We start from the raw sequence: 17853 nt of genomic DNA, 5'->3' as shown, positions 1-17853 counted from the left end.
AACAGACATTCTATCTGTTAGAGAAAAATACACTTGGAACAATTCTTAAAGTTGGTCTCTTATTCCTATTTACAACTGAAGACAATCAGAATGAATAAATTGTCCAACTATATGTTGTCCAATTATAAATTAAAAATACCTATATTCACTCATCCTTTGAAAATACTATATGATGACAGTAGCTATAATTGATTCTTTTATATTCAGTGTATTTTATTATTGAACCTCATAAAATAATTATAATGAAATTTATTCATGTAGGGTCTGAACCATATTTATGCCACAACAAGCTTCTTTAAAACACCAAATTATAGAGTATATCTTTACAGATACTTGAATCTTGAACTGTAGTTTTTTTGTTTTTTTTTTGGGGGGGACCAGTTGTGGGGCCTGAACTCTGGGCCTGGGCCTGGGCGCTGTCCCTCAGCTCTTCAGCTCAAGGCTAGCGCTCTACCACTTGAGCCACAGCGCCACTTCCGGCTTTTTTCTTTTTGCTTATGTGGTGCTGGGGAATTGAACCCAGGGCCTCAGGCATGCAAGGCAAGCACTCTACCACTGAGCCACCTTCCCAGCCCCTTGAACTGTAGTTAATCTAAACACAAGTGCCCATATACAGACAGAGCCCAAATCAATACTAAGTTTTGCATCTGGCTAATTTCTCCAGCTACCTTCTACATAGCTCTTAAGTTCAGAAAACTTTGCAAAACATATCATAATTATTTTCATCACTTAATGTCATTTTCCAAAAACGATTTATTTTTTATGATCCACTGACATACGCTCCAGTTTTTTTTTGGGGGGGGAGGGGTCTGGTCGTGGGGCCTGAACTCTGGGCCTGGGCTCTGCCCCTCAGCTCTTCAGCTCAAGGCTAGCGCTCTACCACTGGAGCCACAGCACCACTTCCGGCTTTTTTCTTTTTGCTTATGTGGTGCTGAGGAATCGAACCTGGGGCCTCATGCATGCAAGGCAAGCGCTCTACCATTGAGCCACCTTCCCAGCCCCCATACGCTCCATTTGATTTGTGCTTGTCTTTCAGATAGAAGAGCTGGAGAAGCAGTTAGTCCTTGCCAACTCAGAGCTCACTGAAGCTCGTACTGAAAGGGATCAGTTCAGTCAGGAATCTGGAAATTTGGATGATCAACTTCAAAAGCTACTGGTAAGATTATGCTCTGAAATGTAAACTAAGTTGATTCTGGGGAGTCTTCCAGCAGAATAGTTCACAAAACGAGTTTCCTTATTAATTATAAATTTTGCAAAGTATTTGTGCATATAGAATAAAACAATATCTTTCCAAACACTGGTGAAGTGTTGCATACAAAATAAAATTTTTTTAAATTAAGCATGGATAAAGGGAATTGTGTGTGTTTGTGTGTGCGCACAGGAGCATGCACATCACTACGAGCCTTTAACTCAAGGCCTCTCACTTTTGCTTGGTTTATTCACTGAAGGCTGGCACTCTACCACTTCTGGCTTTTTGTTGGTTAGTTGGAGAAAAAAAATCTCATAGACTTTTCTGCCAGAGGCTGGCTTTGAATCACAACCCTTAAATCTTAGCCTGTTGAGTAGGTGGGATTATAGGAATGAGCCATCAGCACTGAACAGAAAAGGGATTTTTTTTTTTTTTTTTTTTTGTGGTCATAGGGCTTGAACTCGGCCTGGGCGCTGTCCCTTAGCTCTTCAGCTCAAGGCTAGCACTCTACCATTTGAGCCAAAGCACCACGTCAGGTTTTCTGAGTAGTCTATTGGAGATAATTGTCTCACAGACTTTCCTGCCCAGGCTGGCTTTGAACAGTGATCCTCAGATCTCAGCCTCCAGAGTAGCTAGGATTACAGGAGTGTGCCATCAGTGCCCAGCTAGAAAAGGGAATCTTTAAGCAGCCATAGTCTTTCAACCAGAAATTAATTCTAGTAAATTCAGAGAGTATTCTGTTATTTGAAAGCCAAGTAACATTCTAAACACATCATGTATATAGAAATTTTAAAAGAGGGGCTGGGAAGGTGGCTCAGTGGTAGAGTGCTTGCCTTGCATGCATGAGGCCCTGGGTTCGATTCCTCAGCACCACATAAGCAAAAAGAAAAAAGCCAGAAGTGGCGTTATGGCTCAAGTGGTAGAGTGCTAGCTTTGAGCTGAAGAGCTGAGGGACAGCGCCCAGGCCCAGAGTTCAGGCCCCATAACCGGACCCAAAAAAAAAAAGAAATTTTAAAAGAGAATTTATGGGAATTTTCAGAAAAAAAAAAACAGTAGAGCTGTGATTTTGATGTTTTCTAAGTGACCAAAGATGGAGGTAATTCTTTATACAGCCTAGATTCCCCTATTCTTTCATTTATGACGCAGCCTCTTTCTTCTCTTAGAGATATAGGACTATGGACTGAGAAGTTTGGGGGAGGGAACACGTGCTATCAGTGGTACAGTGGAATAAGCCATTTACTACCAAACACCATGCTAGGGCATCCTACAGTTCTGGTAAAGCCATCTATATTGTCCAGGTTGATAGGCTGATGTACTGTGGTAAATGTACAACTTAGTTGTGTGCCAGAAGCTCTCTACACCTTGAAAAAGTCCTGTTGCGCCCATTGAGTATTTCTCATTATTCTCATATAGCTTGAAAACCTTACAGATAAAATTCATAATCCTCAAATCACCTGCCTTTTTATCATCATCACCACACTCCTATGTGGCCCTTACTGGAATATGGTCATTGTCTTCTTATAAGTATTTTTAACTCTACTTTGTCCCTTATTCAGTCTTTATGGTAAAGTGCTGCTATCTTCATCTTTCTAAAATGGAGTTATAGTTGGGCCCTGGTCTCACTCATAATTACTTTCCCTATAAAGTCTGACTTCTTCCCTTCCAAGACTAACTATTCAAGAAATGGCCTCCACTAAACTTTTTGATCTTTTCTTTCTTCATCTCTGCATTTCCAAACTATTCTTTTTTTAAACTTTTATTTTATTTTATTATAAAGGTGATGTACAGAGGGGTTATAGTTACATACATAAGGTAATGAGTATATTTCTTGTCAATCAGCGTTACCCATTCCCTCATTTTCTCACCCTACTCCCCTACCCGCCCCCTCAGGTTGTAAAGTTCATTTCCAACAGTGTCTTGTGAATATCACTGTTGCATTGGTTCACCCTTTTCCTTTGTTTTACCATTTTGTTATTTCCCTCTCCTTCCCCAACTTAGATAAATGTATATACAAGACACAGGGCACCAAAATAAAAAACAGTGACAACAGAGGAAAATCCAAAGGAAAAAAAATGAAAGAAGAAAGAAATAACATCACAACAGTACATTAAAAACAACAACAAAACCCTCTTGTTTCCATATCTTGGAGTTCATTTCAATTAGCATCATTTTATATGATCATATGTTCATAGCTATTGAGCTACTGTGATCCTCTGCTAGATCTATTCTAGACATATACTAATTATTACAAATGAGGGAAACCATTTTCTTTGGGTCTGGCTTACTTCACTTAATATTTTTTCCAAGTCTTTCCATTTCCTTATGAATGGGGCAATGTTGTTCTTTCTGATGGAAGCATGGAATTCCATTGTGTATATATACCACATTTTCTTGATCCATTCATCTGGGTTGGTTCATATCTTACCTATGGTAAAAAAAATGCTTCAATGGCTTCAATGAACATAGTTGTGCTGGTAGCTTTAGTGTGGCTCCAAGTTATTCTTAAGATCCAACTCAAATGCCTTCCTGAAGCACTTTGATCTCCTTAGTGAGATTCTCTTTGCTATACATTTTGCCTCTTTAATAAAAAACTACTTTTTGTTATTTGTGTTTGCCTTATCTCCTTCTTGAGTGACAAATGCTTTGAAGGCCAGTATATCCTTTTTTTTTTTTTTTTTTGGTCCAGTTTTTGGGCCTGAACTCTGGGCCTGGGCGCTGTCCCTCAGCTCTTCAGCTCAAGGCTAGCACTCTACCACTTGAGCCACAACGCCACTTCTGGCTTTTTTCTTTTTGCTTATGTGGTGCTGAGGAATCGAACCCAGGGCCTCATGCATGCAAGGCAAGCACTCTACCACTGAGCCACCTTCCTAGCCCCCAGAAGGCCAGTATATCCTTGTGCCACATAGATTCTAATTACAAATCCTCCTATAGTCATATAGACTGTTTGGATTCTATAGTAATTTAGAATGATTCTGGATTGTTTCTAGAATCATTCTGATTATATATATTTTAAATAAAGTTAACCCTTATGTGTATTTTTCTGTGGTGGAAGAAGGAAGTAATTCTCTTTACAGTTCAAATGTCTAAATTCTTTTTTTGTTTGTTTGTTTGTTTTCTTTTGTTTTTAATTTATGGGAAAAAATGGTTACTACACTGTAGAGTAATCCATAGCTTTTTTTTTTTTTAATTTTATTTTATTTGTGAACATACTGTACAGAGGGGTTACAATTACATGGGCAGGATAATGCGTACATTTCTTACCAAGCATTGCAGCCTCCTCCTTTGGTTTACCCTTCACATCCCTTCCCAGCCTCCCCCCTCCCCCCCAATCCCAATCCTTCTCCTTCCCCTCCCTTTCCCCCCCTCCCCCGCACCGACGTTGTAAAGCTCGTTTTGGACATGACAACTTGTACTTCTCATTGTTGCAACAGGTCCACCTGTATCCTTAAGCAACTGGTTTTTCCCCATCTCCTCCACAAGTTATACTGACATCAAATATAGTGAAAGCAGGGGTTATACTGCGGGGGATCAAATGTCTAAATTCTTGAAGTGGCACTGTGGCTCAAGTGGTAGAGCGCTCACCTTGAGCTGACGAGCTCAGGGACAGTGCTCAGGCCTTGAGTTCAAGCCCTGTAACTGCTTAAAACCAAAACCAAAACCAAATGCGTATATTCTACCATTTATGTAGCAGTATATTATACTACTGTTGTTACTCCTGTTGGCTTTTAAGCGTTTATTGGTGAAACATAATGTCTTTTTAGGAAACTCAAGACTTAGAAACATGTTGGCATTTTTTGCTGAGCTATTCAGGAGTCTGAGATCTGAGGATCCAAAGTTGAAAGCAGGCTAGAAAGGAAAGTCTATAAGAGTGTTATCTTCTATTAATCACCAAAAAGCTGGAAGTAGAGCTGTGTTTCAAATGGTAGAGCTCTGGCCATGAGTGAAAAAGCTAAGGGACGTCACTCAGACCCTCAGTTCAAGCCCCTGTATTTGCACAAAAACAAAAGTATGTTCTTTTTTTTTTTTGGGGGGGGGGGGTCCGGTCATGGGGCCTGAACTCTGGGCCTGGGCGCTGTCCCTCAGCTCTTCAGCTCAACCACTTGAGCCACAGCACCACTTCCAGCTTTTTTCTTTTTGCTTATGTGGTGCTGAGAAATTGAACCCAGGGCCTCAGGCATGCAAGGCAAGCACTCTACCACTGAGCCACCTTCCCAGCCCAAGTATGTTGATTTTAAAAATCTATTTTATTTCCTTTTTATTGTGTGTTATTTGATATAAATTTGAGATCTAGTCTTTTCAAATTGGTTGGAAATGTTAAACTTTGTTTTGGTTTATTTTCATACAAGAGATTAAATCCAGGACATTACATGTGCTATACATGTGCTCTGCTGTGTAGTTATTTTCCTATTAAAATTTTAACTGAGCAAAATATTAACTTACTTTTCTAGGGAATAATCGTGTGTGTGTGTGTGTGTGTGTGTATGCTGGTACTGGGGCTTGAACTCAGGGTCTGGGTACTGTCCCTGAACCCTACCACTCAAGCCACATTTCCAATTCTGGCATCTTGCACTTCTGGCATCTTGTGGTTAATTAGAGATACGGGTCTTATGGACTTTCCTGCTCAGGCTGGCTTTGAACTGTGATCCTCAGCTCTCATCTTCCTGAGTAGCTAGGATTACAGGTATGAGCCACTGGTGCCAGCTAGGAAATAATCACTTTTAAACCTTTGAAAACAAATTTTACTCTAAAATCAAAAAAATCTCAAATCACATAAACTCCAATGCTATAAGGAAAATAGTGTGTTTTAATTATGTAATACTAGGTAGGGGTAAAAGCATACCTTACTTCTTTTAGGCAGATCTACATAAGAGAGAGAAAGAGCTGAGTCTGGAAAAGGAGCAAAACAAGCGTCTTTGGGACCGAGACACTGGCAACAGCATCACCATTGACCACCTGAGGCGGGAACTGGATGACCGCAACATGGAGGTGCAGCGCCTGGAGGCCCTGCTCAAGGCCATGAAGAGTGAATGTCAGGGCCAGATGGAGCGGCAGGTCAGAGCTTGTGCAGGCATGATGGCTGTGCCATCACCAGATGGCCTCCTCTAGTTGGGGTGTGAAGAATACCTATTTTATATCTACTGGTAAAGCTTTTCTGTTTTTCTTTTTTTATTTGTAGGGCTAAAATAGCCCTAACACAAATCTATGGATTCCATGAACACTTTATAAAAACTTGGTATTCGTATTTTTGATCACTCATTAAACTAAACATATTAGGCTTTATCTCATTTGAGTATTGTTTAAAAACTAAACTCTCAACAACCATGTTTTTATCTTTTACCTAGAAATTGGTCACTTAGTAATTGCTTATTTGTGCTGCAGAAAAGTTTAAACTAGGAATCTACATAGCAGTAGTATTGGAAGTTTACAACAGATTTATTTGCTTTTTGTTTTGCTTATCCCCCCCTCCCAAATACTCCCTCCCCCTCACACACACTGCTTGAGACTACTGAATACACTCCATTCTAGCGCACCCATAGCAGGTGTGGACTTCTTTCTTAACAGTGTATACCCTCAGTGCTGTGAAGATAACAATACCAGATTAGTTACTGCACAGAAACATGAAACCCACCCACAGGGGCTGGGAAGGTGACTCAGCGGTAGAGCGCTTGCCTTGCATGCCTGAGGCCCTAGGTTGGATTCCTCAGCACCACATAAGCAAAAACGAAAAAAGCCAGAAGTGGCGTGGTAGAGCGCTAGCCTTGAGCTGAAGAGCTGAGGGACAGCACCCAGGCCCAGAGTTCAGGCCCCACGACTGGACCCCCCCCCCAAAAAAAAAAACCCACCCACATATATGCAAGCTTCTCAAAATGTGAACGCAAGCCAAGGAGATGAAGGCCAAGCCACTTCTCTGTTTTGTTATCTCTCTTGCAAGGAAGAAAGATAAAGTAAATGATAGGAGGTTAGAATCCTACCCAGAATATATGAACATGCATTGAATAAAACTATTATTCCTTTTCTCCTTCAGAGAAAAAATTATGGGGAGATGGAAGAGAAATAGAATATAATGGCAGTTTTCAAGCTTACAACCCCCTCCTCCCCATTCCCAGTGCTATTTAACCTAAAAGTAGTATAGGAAATATCATCAGAATCCCTAGATTCTTATCCTGCAAACCATTCCAGAGCGATATTATTTTATTAAGGTTTTCCACTTGTTCTAACTGACACGTGTCAGTCTTACACATTTTGTTGATCTGGAGCTCTGACAGCAAACAATTTGAGCTCGTCTGCCTAGACAATCCAACTCCTGATTTGATGTTTTAGAGTTAACCTGTCATATCTCTTGAGCCTGCCTGTACCTGTCCTCCCCAAACTACAAACTGTTTTCTTTGTCATCAGATGGCAGCAATTCAAGGGAAGAACGAAAGTCTGGAAAAAGTGTCTTCTCTGACTGCACAGCTTGAGTCTACCAAGGAGATGCTGCGCAAAGTGGTAGAAGAGTTGACGGCCAAGAAGATGACCCTAGAAAGCTCAGAGAGAACAGTGTCAGACCTGACAGCTTCCCTCCAGGAAAAAGAGCGAGCCATTGAGGCCACCAATGCAGAGATCACCAAGCTTCGCTCCCGGGTGGACTTGAAATTGCAAGAGCTTCAGCATCTGAAAACTGAAGGAGATCATCTTAGAAACGTGCAGACAGAATGTGAGGCTCTCAAGCTTCAGATGGCAGAAAAGGATAAGGTGATCGAGATTTTGCGCCAGCAGATTGAAAACATGACGCAGCTGGTTGGCCAGCATGGACGAACTGCTGGTGCTATGCAAGTAGAAAAGGCTCAGCTGGAGAAAGAGATTAATGATAGGAGACTGGAACTGCAGGAATTTAAGGTCTGTTTAGTTTCTGTGGATTTGGCTTCTGAAATTTTTTTTTCTCATAAACAAATTTGATGTGATTTCCTGAAAAGAAGTTAGGGTATCTGTGATCTTCTGAAATGGAAAGTATTTGTGTTGGTTTAGTATGCATGCTGTTTGAGAAAGGATGCATTTTTTTTATTATTAATTTCAAAAGGAGTAGATGGAGCTGGGTGTAGTGGTACACACCTCTAATCTCAGTACTTAGAAGGTGGATGCAGGAGGATTTTGAGTTACATAGTAGGACTCAGTCTCAAAAAACAAACAGAAAACTCCAAACAAAACACAAAAAGAAATACATGGCTTTAGAATGGTTCAGAATTGCAGGTACAAAAGAACAATAACAACAACAACAAAAACAATCAGATGATCCATCTGTTCTATGAAGTCTTTTTTTTTTTAATACAAGACTAGGACTTGGTATCTGGCAGGAAGCCTAAGTAGAAAAACCCAACAACCTACTGAGTTATTATGAGGCTTTTAGACATAAATATATATTTATAAGCTGATAAAAATATACATTTCTAAAAATATTTGTTTTCTGTGCATGTGTGTGTGCATGTGTCTATGTGTGTGTATTTAAGAAGCAGTAACACATTATCCATACAATACTACAGATTTCATAAAGCAGGGTACATATCTTATTCATCCTTATATTTCCTGCTCCATGTCTTTGTGCCTTATCCCCAGAAAGTCCTTAGTTAAAATTCCTTAAATTTAAAAATAATTGAAGCATTTTTAAACTTTAGATGCGCTGAGTTTTCTTTCTGGTGAGTAATAAGATGCAAATCACACAAACTTTAGATGCCAATAAGATAGAAATAAGATCATCATATAAAAATTTAAAATTTTGGGCTGGGAAGGTGGCCCAGTGGTAGACTGCTTGCCTTGCATACATGAGGTCCTGGGTTTGATTCCTCAGCACCACATAAACAGAAAAAACCTGAAGTGGTGCTGTGGCTCAAGTGGTAGAGTGCTAGCCTTGAGCTGAAGAGCTGAGGGACAGCACCCAGGCCCAGAGTTCAGGCACCACAACTCACACACACACACACTTAACTTTTTCTATTTTTTGCTTGATTTTAGACATATATGTATATTTAAATGGCCAGACTTACCACAAAAGTACTCAAAGCTTTTTAGTGGCCAACCCCTCAGTGAAAACTTTGGATAAGTTGGCATGCAGAGCAAAACATATAGGAAGAGGAGTTAAGTGTTCTGCTTTCTAGCCTAGAGGCATTTAGGGGGCAATGAAAAGTACTCCAAAAATTAAATAAATTTAACCTTCCAAAAATCTTCATGAGGGAGACATTATTAATATCTCATTTTACAGATGAGGAGTCAGAGAGATTGAATAACTTGTTGGGAAGCAACACTGCTTTGGGTCTTGATCCTAGTATTATATGAAGTGTTATTACTGTGTAGGGGCTCTAGGTAAGAAACAGAATCACCTAGAAGCCTGTTAAATTTCTGAGCCCCATTCCAAGTAGATCTAGAGCCTTGTCTTTCAGCTCCCATAAGATGTTATACTGCTGATCAAAAGCATTCTTATGAGTTAGAGATCTCAGAGAGTTTGGATCCCCGTGATTTGAGTGGGCAATGAAGGCATCAGAGAGAAGTTGAGACTTAGGCAAAATTAGGCAGAGAGGAGGAAGGAAGACATTTCAAGCAAGAGGTTAAAGCTCAGCCTGTAGGTCAGCCTGGAAATAATGTTGGAACTGTTGTAGATATAGGGTAGAAAGGAAGGATGGTGTGAAAAGGTAGTGTTAAAAATTTGATCTGACTTAAGTACATAAAAGTAGAATGGAAAGTATAAAACTGATCTTAGTTCTCAAATATGGACAGAACAGAGCAGTAAAGAAGAGAAGCCCTAGAAGGGTCATCTAAAGACTCAGGCTTTAATATCTCATCCCCTTCCCTTAACAATCCAGTAAGGCAAGAAGAGAATCATAGCCTTAAAATATGTGGTTTTGCTGGTGCTAGTGGTTAATGCCTATAATCCTTGGTACTCAGGAAGCTGAGACACAAAAATCACCATTCAAAGCCAGCCTGGGCATACAAAGCCTTGAGACTCTCGTCTCCAATTACCCAGCAGAAAACTAGAACTGGAGGCATGCCTTATGCAAAAAAGCCTAGCAAGACCACAAGGTCCTGAGTTCAAACCCCAGGACCAACACAAAAAGAACACAAATTTTGTGGTTTTTCTTCTTTGGGCTAGGTACTGTTCACAATGATAGCCAAGAAACTGAGGGAACCTTCTCCTAATAACTACAGCTCCTAGAGCTGGGCCCTTACAAAGAAAAAACTAAATGTCAATCATCTCTTTTTTGCTGAGGCTTTTCCTCTCCAAAAGAAAACCACTCCACTTTCTTCTTCGCTGGGCCCTTTCCTCTCCACTACTTCCTGTACCTTCTGTTATGGTGCTATTAATTTATGGTGTTACTAATTTCTCAGACCTGTACATTCAAAATTTCAGAGTTGGCTATGTCTTTTCCATTCATTGTCCCTGAGAATTCATATCTAAGTTAAAAGTGAAATGTTCATTTTTAGCCAGCTACTGTTGCTGTTTTATAATAGAAGTCACACTCAAGTGCCCTGAGAAATAACAAAACTTCTAAATGTAGGTAAGAATAGTTAAGACAGCATTCGTTACTGTACCTATTCATAGTTTTTACTTTACTCTCTGTCCTTGTATTTGTTGTATATTTAGATTTTGAAAGATAAGAAAGATGCCAAGATCCGGGAACTTGAGGCCAGAGTGAGTGACCTTGAGCTAGAGAAGGTGAAGCTGGTGAATGCAGGCTCTGAGCGGCTCCGTGCAGTGAAGGACATCAAACAAGAGAGAGATCAGTTATTAAATGAGGTGAAGGCTAGTAGGAGTGAATTAAACAATCTGTCAGGTATGTTGCTTCACTTCAAATTCTACTAAGACATCAGACCACTGTACAGTAAAAGTATGGACCCTGCCACAATTACAAAAGAACATCTCATTTCACATGACAAATACAAATGCTTATGCTGCTCCAGTGGAAGATTCATGACTGAAATCCTTAGAGTTCTTCATGAAGAACTTCCATGTCTTATTCTCACTAATCACTAACTTTAGTTATTCCTCTGAGTTCCCAAGAGAAAGATGAGCTATCTAGATTCTAGGCTTCCAGAAGGAAGGCAGGTGTTTAGCATAAATCTTATTGTTTGCATAGTTCAGATTTTATGGAAATAAAAACTTGAATCTTTTGAGTCACATAGCTTTATTAAGTGCTTAATGAAGTGATGTGTTGAAAGGAGAAATCTAAGACCTTATATTAAACTCTAGGTCATGATTGGCATGATATGGTATCATATATTTCACACACACACACACACACACACACACTGACAGTACCTACAGAGCATTTACTATGCTAGATGCTGTGAAAGGTCACAGAAACATCACAGTGAAGCTCACGGTCTAGTGGGGAGACAGCCCTATCTATAATGGGGTTACAAAAAAAAATGTTTCAGTTACAGTGGAAGTATGCTGGATAAAAAAAAGCACAGAGGATAGAGAATTAGCCATCTAGAAGAAATGACATGTGTGCTGGATTTGGAAGTTTGGCAAATGAATGAGGTAGGACATTTCAACCAGAGAGAACATTATGAGCAAAAGCATGAAGGCATGAATAACATAATGTGACCTAAGAAGTATTCATTGAAACAAAAATATAAAGAAATGAGGTAAAACCAGACAATATAGAGCCAACAGATATTAAGTAGGAAATTGTCATCAGATTTTCTAAGACCATGGTATGTTAAAGAGGTTATGTTAAATCAGTGAAAGGTATGGCAAAAGAGTCAGACTATTAACCAGATAAGGAAAGACTTTGGGTTGGTCTCAGGAAATTTAATGACTTAAACAAATGTTGTGACAGTGAGAATGGAAGAAGAACAAAGAATTAAGAATATTTTTGGAGGTTGGATCAACAAGACTAAGTGATTGGAGGGGTTAAGTCTAACTTTGAGGTTTTTAGCTTACATATTTGAATAGTGGTAGCAACAACTGAGAGAAGGAACTAGGGAGGGAACCAACATAGGGCAAAACTTTGGTCATATTCCGTGTGAAGCAGTAGATATTGACATGGAAATATCTAGAGAGACAGAACTGGATTTTTGTTCCCTTAGTATACAAATCTATATTATAAATAAATAGATGGATATGGTGGGAGTTATAGCATATTAAAAGATGAATTTGTATTACGTATTTTGATAGGTATTGGAGATAAAAAGATAAGACAGGGAAAGAGAATACTTCAGTGACAGAGTGTTTGCTTAGCATGGGCAAAGCCTTGGGTTTGATTCAGACATCATGAAAAAAAAAAGATTAAGACCCATTACAGTCAATTAAAAATAAAGGCTATGGTAGCCTTAGTTATTTACAGTGTGATGGAAAGTCATCCATCTACAGATACAAGTGGTGGTAAAATCTTGTTGTGATACATATGGTCATCCAAGAAGGTATAAGCTGAAATAGATATGAGGTAATTACACTGGTTGGGGGAAAACAGTAAGTAGAGGACTAAAAAGAAGAAGCCAACTAAAAAGAAGAATCCATCAGATCCCCAGAAATATACAAATACATATTCTTTTATAATAAATGAAATGTAAGTAAATGAATTTTCCAGCTTCTGAAATTCTGTGATCAATAACTTCTGTGATCATTAATTGCTAATAAAATGTGCTTTCATATAAATGGGTAGGAAAAATAACCTTATTATTAACTATTATATAGAGGACTATGAAGTCTTAAAAAGGAATTTTCGAAACAAAAGTGAAGAAATGGAAACTACTACAAATAAACTGAAAATGCAATTAAAATCTGCACAGTCTGAACTGGAACAAACAAGGAATACACTAAAATCTATGGAAGGATCTGATGGTCATGGTATGTTCTATTAGATCTTCTCCTTTTCTCATCTTTAATGCCATCATTTTAGACTTTTTTTTTTTTTTGCTAGTCTTGGGGCTTGAAATAGGGCCTGGCACTGTCCCTGAGCTTCTTTTGCTCAAGGTTAGTGCGCTACCATTTGAGCCACAGCACCACTTCCAGTTTTTTCTATTTATGTGGTACTAAGGAATTGACCCCAGGGATTCATGCATGCCAGGCAAGCACTCTACAACTAAGCCATATTCCCAGCCCTCGTTTTAGGCTATTAACACACAACCCAGATGCATTGCTTCCCAGCTCTTTATAGTCCCAAATAATATGGGAAATAGGCAGCAATACATGTCAATTTTAGATGTTGGGTAGCAGTATTTCTACTTAATGGTTTAAGGGAAATGCCATAATCTGTAACCCATATGAAATCTCTAGATAAAAGAATCTTTCTCATTCCTGTGGCTGTTTCAATATTTTCTAGCTAATGAATGCCTTTAATGTTAACCAGTCATTTTCAAGGATATAAATTCAAGTTACCAATAATTCTTTTTTTTTTCTTTTTTTTGGGGTCCAGTCGTGGGGCCTCAAGTCTGGGCCTGGGGGCTGTCCCTCAGCTCTTCAGCTCAAGGCTAGCGCTCTACCATTTGAACCACAGTGCCACTTCTAGTTTTTTTCTTTTTGCTTATGTGGTGCTGAGGAATTGAACCCAGGGCCTCAGGCATGCAAGGCAAGCGCTCTACCACTGAGCCACCTTCCCAGCCCCACCAATAATTCTTATTACATATTTTGCCTATGCATAAACTGTAGCTCTATGGCTAATTGGTAGCTCTTGAACTACTAGATAGAGTGTCTTGTCACCACATGCTGTTCCCTTTTTATCTTGCTGGTCATACTATCTACATAAGTATTTCCTCAGTGACATTAGGACTATTATCATTATCTTAATGACATAAGGTTGTCTCCTCTTTCCTGTCATTCATATTATTGATATGACTATTAGCTAGCAATAAGAATTGATAATTACCAAATGTTAAACAGCAAGATATGATTATTATAGTAACTTGGGGCATTAGAATGTTGAAAATGGGAAAATGTTAAATTTAAACCAAAATAAAGATATGGCAGTTATTTTTCAGTAGGAGCTAATTTTCTTCAACAGATTTTTTTTTTATTGTGAAAATACCATACAGAGGGGTTACAATTACATGGGCAAGATAACGAGTACATTTCTTTTTTTTTGTTGGGGGGGCCCAGTCGTGGGGCCTGAACTCTGGGCCTGGTCGCTGTCCCTCAGCTCTTCAACTCAAGACTAGTGCTCTACCACTTGAACCACAGTGCTACTTCCAGCTTTTTTCTTTTTTCTTATGTGGTGCTGAGTAATCAAACCCAGGGCCTCAGGCATGCAAGGCAAGCACTCTGCTACAGAGCCACCTTCCCAGCCACAAGTACATTTCTTATCTTCCCATACCGTCCCCTACCCCCCGATTTTCTTTATATATATCATCAAAGGCCTCCTTCTCTTTTGTTTGAATTTTCAAACTGTTCAGATTGCCTTGCAGACATGAGTTTGATCCCAATCACTCAAAAATTATTTTTCAAAAACTGTTCAAGTTTTTTAAAAGAATATTTATCAAATTAAAGTATAATATTTCGGGGCTGGGAAGGTAGTTCATGGTAGAGTATTTGCCTTGCATGCATGAGGCCCTGGGTTTGATTCCTCAGCACCACGTAAGCAGAAAAAGCCAGAAGTGGCATTGTGGCTCAACTGGTAGAGTGCTAGCCTTGAGCTGAAGAGCTGAGGGACAGCATCCAGGCCCAGGGCCCCACAACTGACAAAAAAAAAGTATAATATTTTTCTGTTTCTCAGTATTTTAACCCTAGATTAATGTTTGCCTTAATAGCACACATTCTAAAATTGGAAAAATACAGAGATTGCTGTATTTCCTATGCCAGAATGACCTACAAATTGTGAAGGATCTCAACAATTGGGCATTTGGCTGGTTAACACTGAGAAAATGATGGGGTTTGGAAAGGTTACTAAAGAGGCCCACTTGGGATCTGTTCCCCTACTTCACAACATCTCTTTCTCAGTGTCTTGAGCATCTACACAGCCATCCCAGTCCTATGAAAATAAATTACCTAAGTAATCTCTGCATTTGCATTCAAATTATTTTTTTCCGTTGGATTAAATCAACTTAAAAAGATTATTCTGGAAAATGACCTCTGAAGGCCAACGATGGTCCCCTTAATCAGACCAGAATTCTAAGTGGTAGGCAATTATATCAGACTTTGGATCTATTAATAAATCAATGTTTTAACCCCTAGTCTGACAGATTATCTGTAAGAACCACATCTTGTTAATGAGAAGTCAGACCTTTCATTCTCTATTTTTTATTATTGTTTTCAAATAGTTGTACTAAAGGGTTTCTTTTCTTTTCTTGTTTTGCCAGTCCTACAGCTTGAACTCAGGGCTTGAGCACTGTCCCTGAGCTTCATATGCTCAAGGCTAGCACTCTACCACTTGAGCCACAGCGCCACTTCCCGCTTTTTCTGTGTATGTGGTAATGAGGAATCAGACACAGGGCTTCATGAATGCTAGGCAAGCACTTTACCACTAGGCCACATACCCAGCCCCAGGTCTTCATTTTAATATGACCATTTATGTGTAAAGTGCATCTTAACCAGTGTCACCCCTTCCAGCACTCTCCTGTGATATTGTTTATAAAGAATGGTACATTTTTCTTTTAATCTTCTATTCTATAGCCCTACTTAAAGCAGTGTCATTTTCAAATCTTTCTTCAACTGACTTAAAAAAATACCTTCTGACTTTGAATTTCTAAGTAAGGAGTAGCTTCATCGATCTTTTCAGTGGTCTACCATGTTCTGAGTACTCTATGTCTTGTACTCATCTAGAACATTCTCACTTTATGAACAACTTTAAAAAAAAATAACCACATAGGCAGGTGCCGATGGCTCATGCCTATAATCCTCACTACTCAGGAGGCTGAGATCTGAGGATCATGGTTCAAAGCCAGCCCAGGCAGGAAAGTCCATGAAACTCTCCTCTCCAATGAATCACAAGAAAACCAGAAGTGGCGTTGTTGCTCAAGTGGTAGAGGGCTCACCTTGAGCTGAAGAGTTCAGGGACAGCACCCAAACCCAGTTTTCAAGCCTCACAATGAACTACAAAAAACAAAACAAAACAGAAAAAACAAGCCACATATTATCTAAGACTGAGACTGTTGTGAATGTCAAGCCCATCACAACCCTGGGAATGAAAAGTGAATGGCTTTTAATATCATTAGAACCTTAAAAGATCATTAATATTTGATGTCTTATGTGGTATTTTAAATATGAGTATCTGGAAAAAACATTTTAGTAAAATATGTATATACATTTGCTGCAAGTATGAGTTTACTTGGTATCATTGTTACCATTGGATATATGGCAACTTCTGGATTAATGAAATTAATTCCAGAAAACATCACCATATTTTTTCTCAATTTAGAATCTCTGGGTAGTTACTTAAAATTGCTGTTTCTGATACTATGAATCTCAAATATACTTTTCTGTGATCTTTTCCTTGAAACTGTCCAGGTATCCCAGAGACTCTTACTTATCAGCTCATTAATTAAAGTATCATATTTAGCATTGACTATAGTAGTCTCAAAATTTAGAAAACTTCATTGTAGTTGGCATCTTCTCTCTCTCTCTCTCTCTCTCCCCCCCACCTCTCTCTCTCTTTTTAGCTATGAAAGTGGCAATGGGGATGCAAAAGCAAATCACAGCCAAAAGAGGGCAGATTGATGCCCTTCAGAGCAAGATCCAATTTCTGGAAGAAGCCATGACAAATGCAAATAAGGTAAGTCTCTGCCATAGTGAAGGAAACCCATATGTTCACTGATAAACATTCTATAAGACAGAAAATAGGGGCTGGGAAAGTGGCTCAGCAGTAGAGTACATGCCCCTTACACATGAGGCCCTTGAGTTCCATTCCTCAGTACCACATAAACAGAAAAGGCCAAAAGAGGCACTGTGGCTCAAGTGGTACAGTGCTAGCTTTGAGCTGAATTGCTCAGGGACAGTGCCTGGGCCTAGAGTTCAAGCCCCACAACCTACTGAAAAGAAAAAAAAAAAGGAAAAAAGAAAAAAATAGCAGAGATATAGAGTAACTGAGAAAATGAGGGGAAACGTTCTCAAAGGAGCACTGGAACAGAATCTTGAAAGATAACTAGTGTTTTCAAGAGGCAGGGAACAATTATAAGCAAGGGTCAGTCAGTTTAGATATGTGTCAAATGTTTCCTGACACCCATGTACTGTGCAGTGTGTTTAAAAACAGGGCTTAAAGGAACAGTGGAACCAATTACATGCATGACACAGAAAAATAGGAAATTAATACAGTAATACAGTTTTAGACATTAAGTTGTTAAGAAATACTAAACAGTATGTCTGTAATCCTGGTTATTCAGGAGGCTGAGATTTGAGGATAAAGGTTCAAAGCCAGCACAGACAGGGAAGTCCATGAGATTCTTACCTCCAGTTAACTTCCAAAATGCCAAAAATAGAGTTGTAGCTTAAAGTGATAGAGCACTATTCTTGAGCACAAAAACTCAAGGGCAAGGTCTAGACCCTGAGTTCACGCTCCAGGATTCCCACCTCCCTCCCCCCCCCCAAAAAAAAAAAAAACAAACTACAGTAAGTGACTCTTAATCTTGAAAAAGACATGAAGTTTATACACAGAGGATTACAGCTGTGTGTTATTGAGAATGTGTGGAGGGAAGGTTTTCTATAACACCAAATGTGATTAGATGTGGCTCATAACAAGGAAAACTGAGGTGGCTGGCAAATG

The 17853-nt window shown here is 39.2% G+C and overlaps 1 protein-coding gene across 2 annotated transcripts in view; it reads left to right on the top strand.

Annotated features, from left to right (window-relative positions):
- The window catches only part of Ccdc158 (coiled-coil domain containing 158), a 76471-nt gene that overhangs the window by 30656 nt on the left and 27962 nt on the right, over positions 1 to 17853 (top strand). For both annotated transcript variants that reach the window (XM_042678435.1, XM_042678434.1), the window contains exons 10-15: positions 1037 to 1156; positions 6044 to 6241; positions 7586 to 8068; positions 10800 to 10989; positions 12858 to 13010; positions 16754 to 16866. In XM_042678435.1, the coding sequence (XP_042534369.1) occupies positions 1037 to 1156; positions 6044 to 6241; positions 7586 to 8068; positions 10800 to 10989; positions 12858 to 13010; positions 16754 to 16866 (1257 nt within the window). The remainder of the gene's footprint in view (positions 1 to 1036; positions 1157 to 6043; positions 6242 to 7585; positions 8069 to 10799; positions 10990 to 12857; positions 13011 to 16753; positions 16867 to 17853) is intronic.

Source organism: Dipodomys spectabilis, unplaced genomic scaffold, assembly GCF_019054845.1.
Source record: "Dipodomys spectabilis isolate Male_0828 unplaced genomic scaffold, ASM1905484v1 ptg000043l, whole genome shotgun sequence".
NCBI lineage: Eukaryota > Metazoa > Chordata > Mammalia > Rodentia > Heteromyidae > Dipodomys > Dipodomys spectabilis.
The sequence above is the reverse complement of the archived record's forward strand: the minus strand, read 5'-3'. Positions and strand labels throughout refer to the sequence as shown.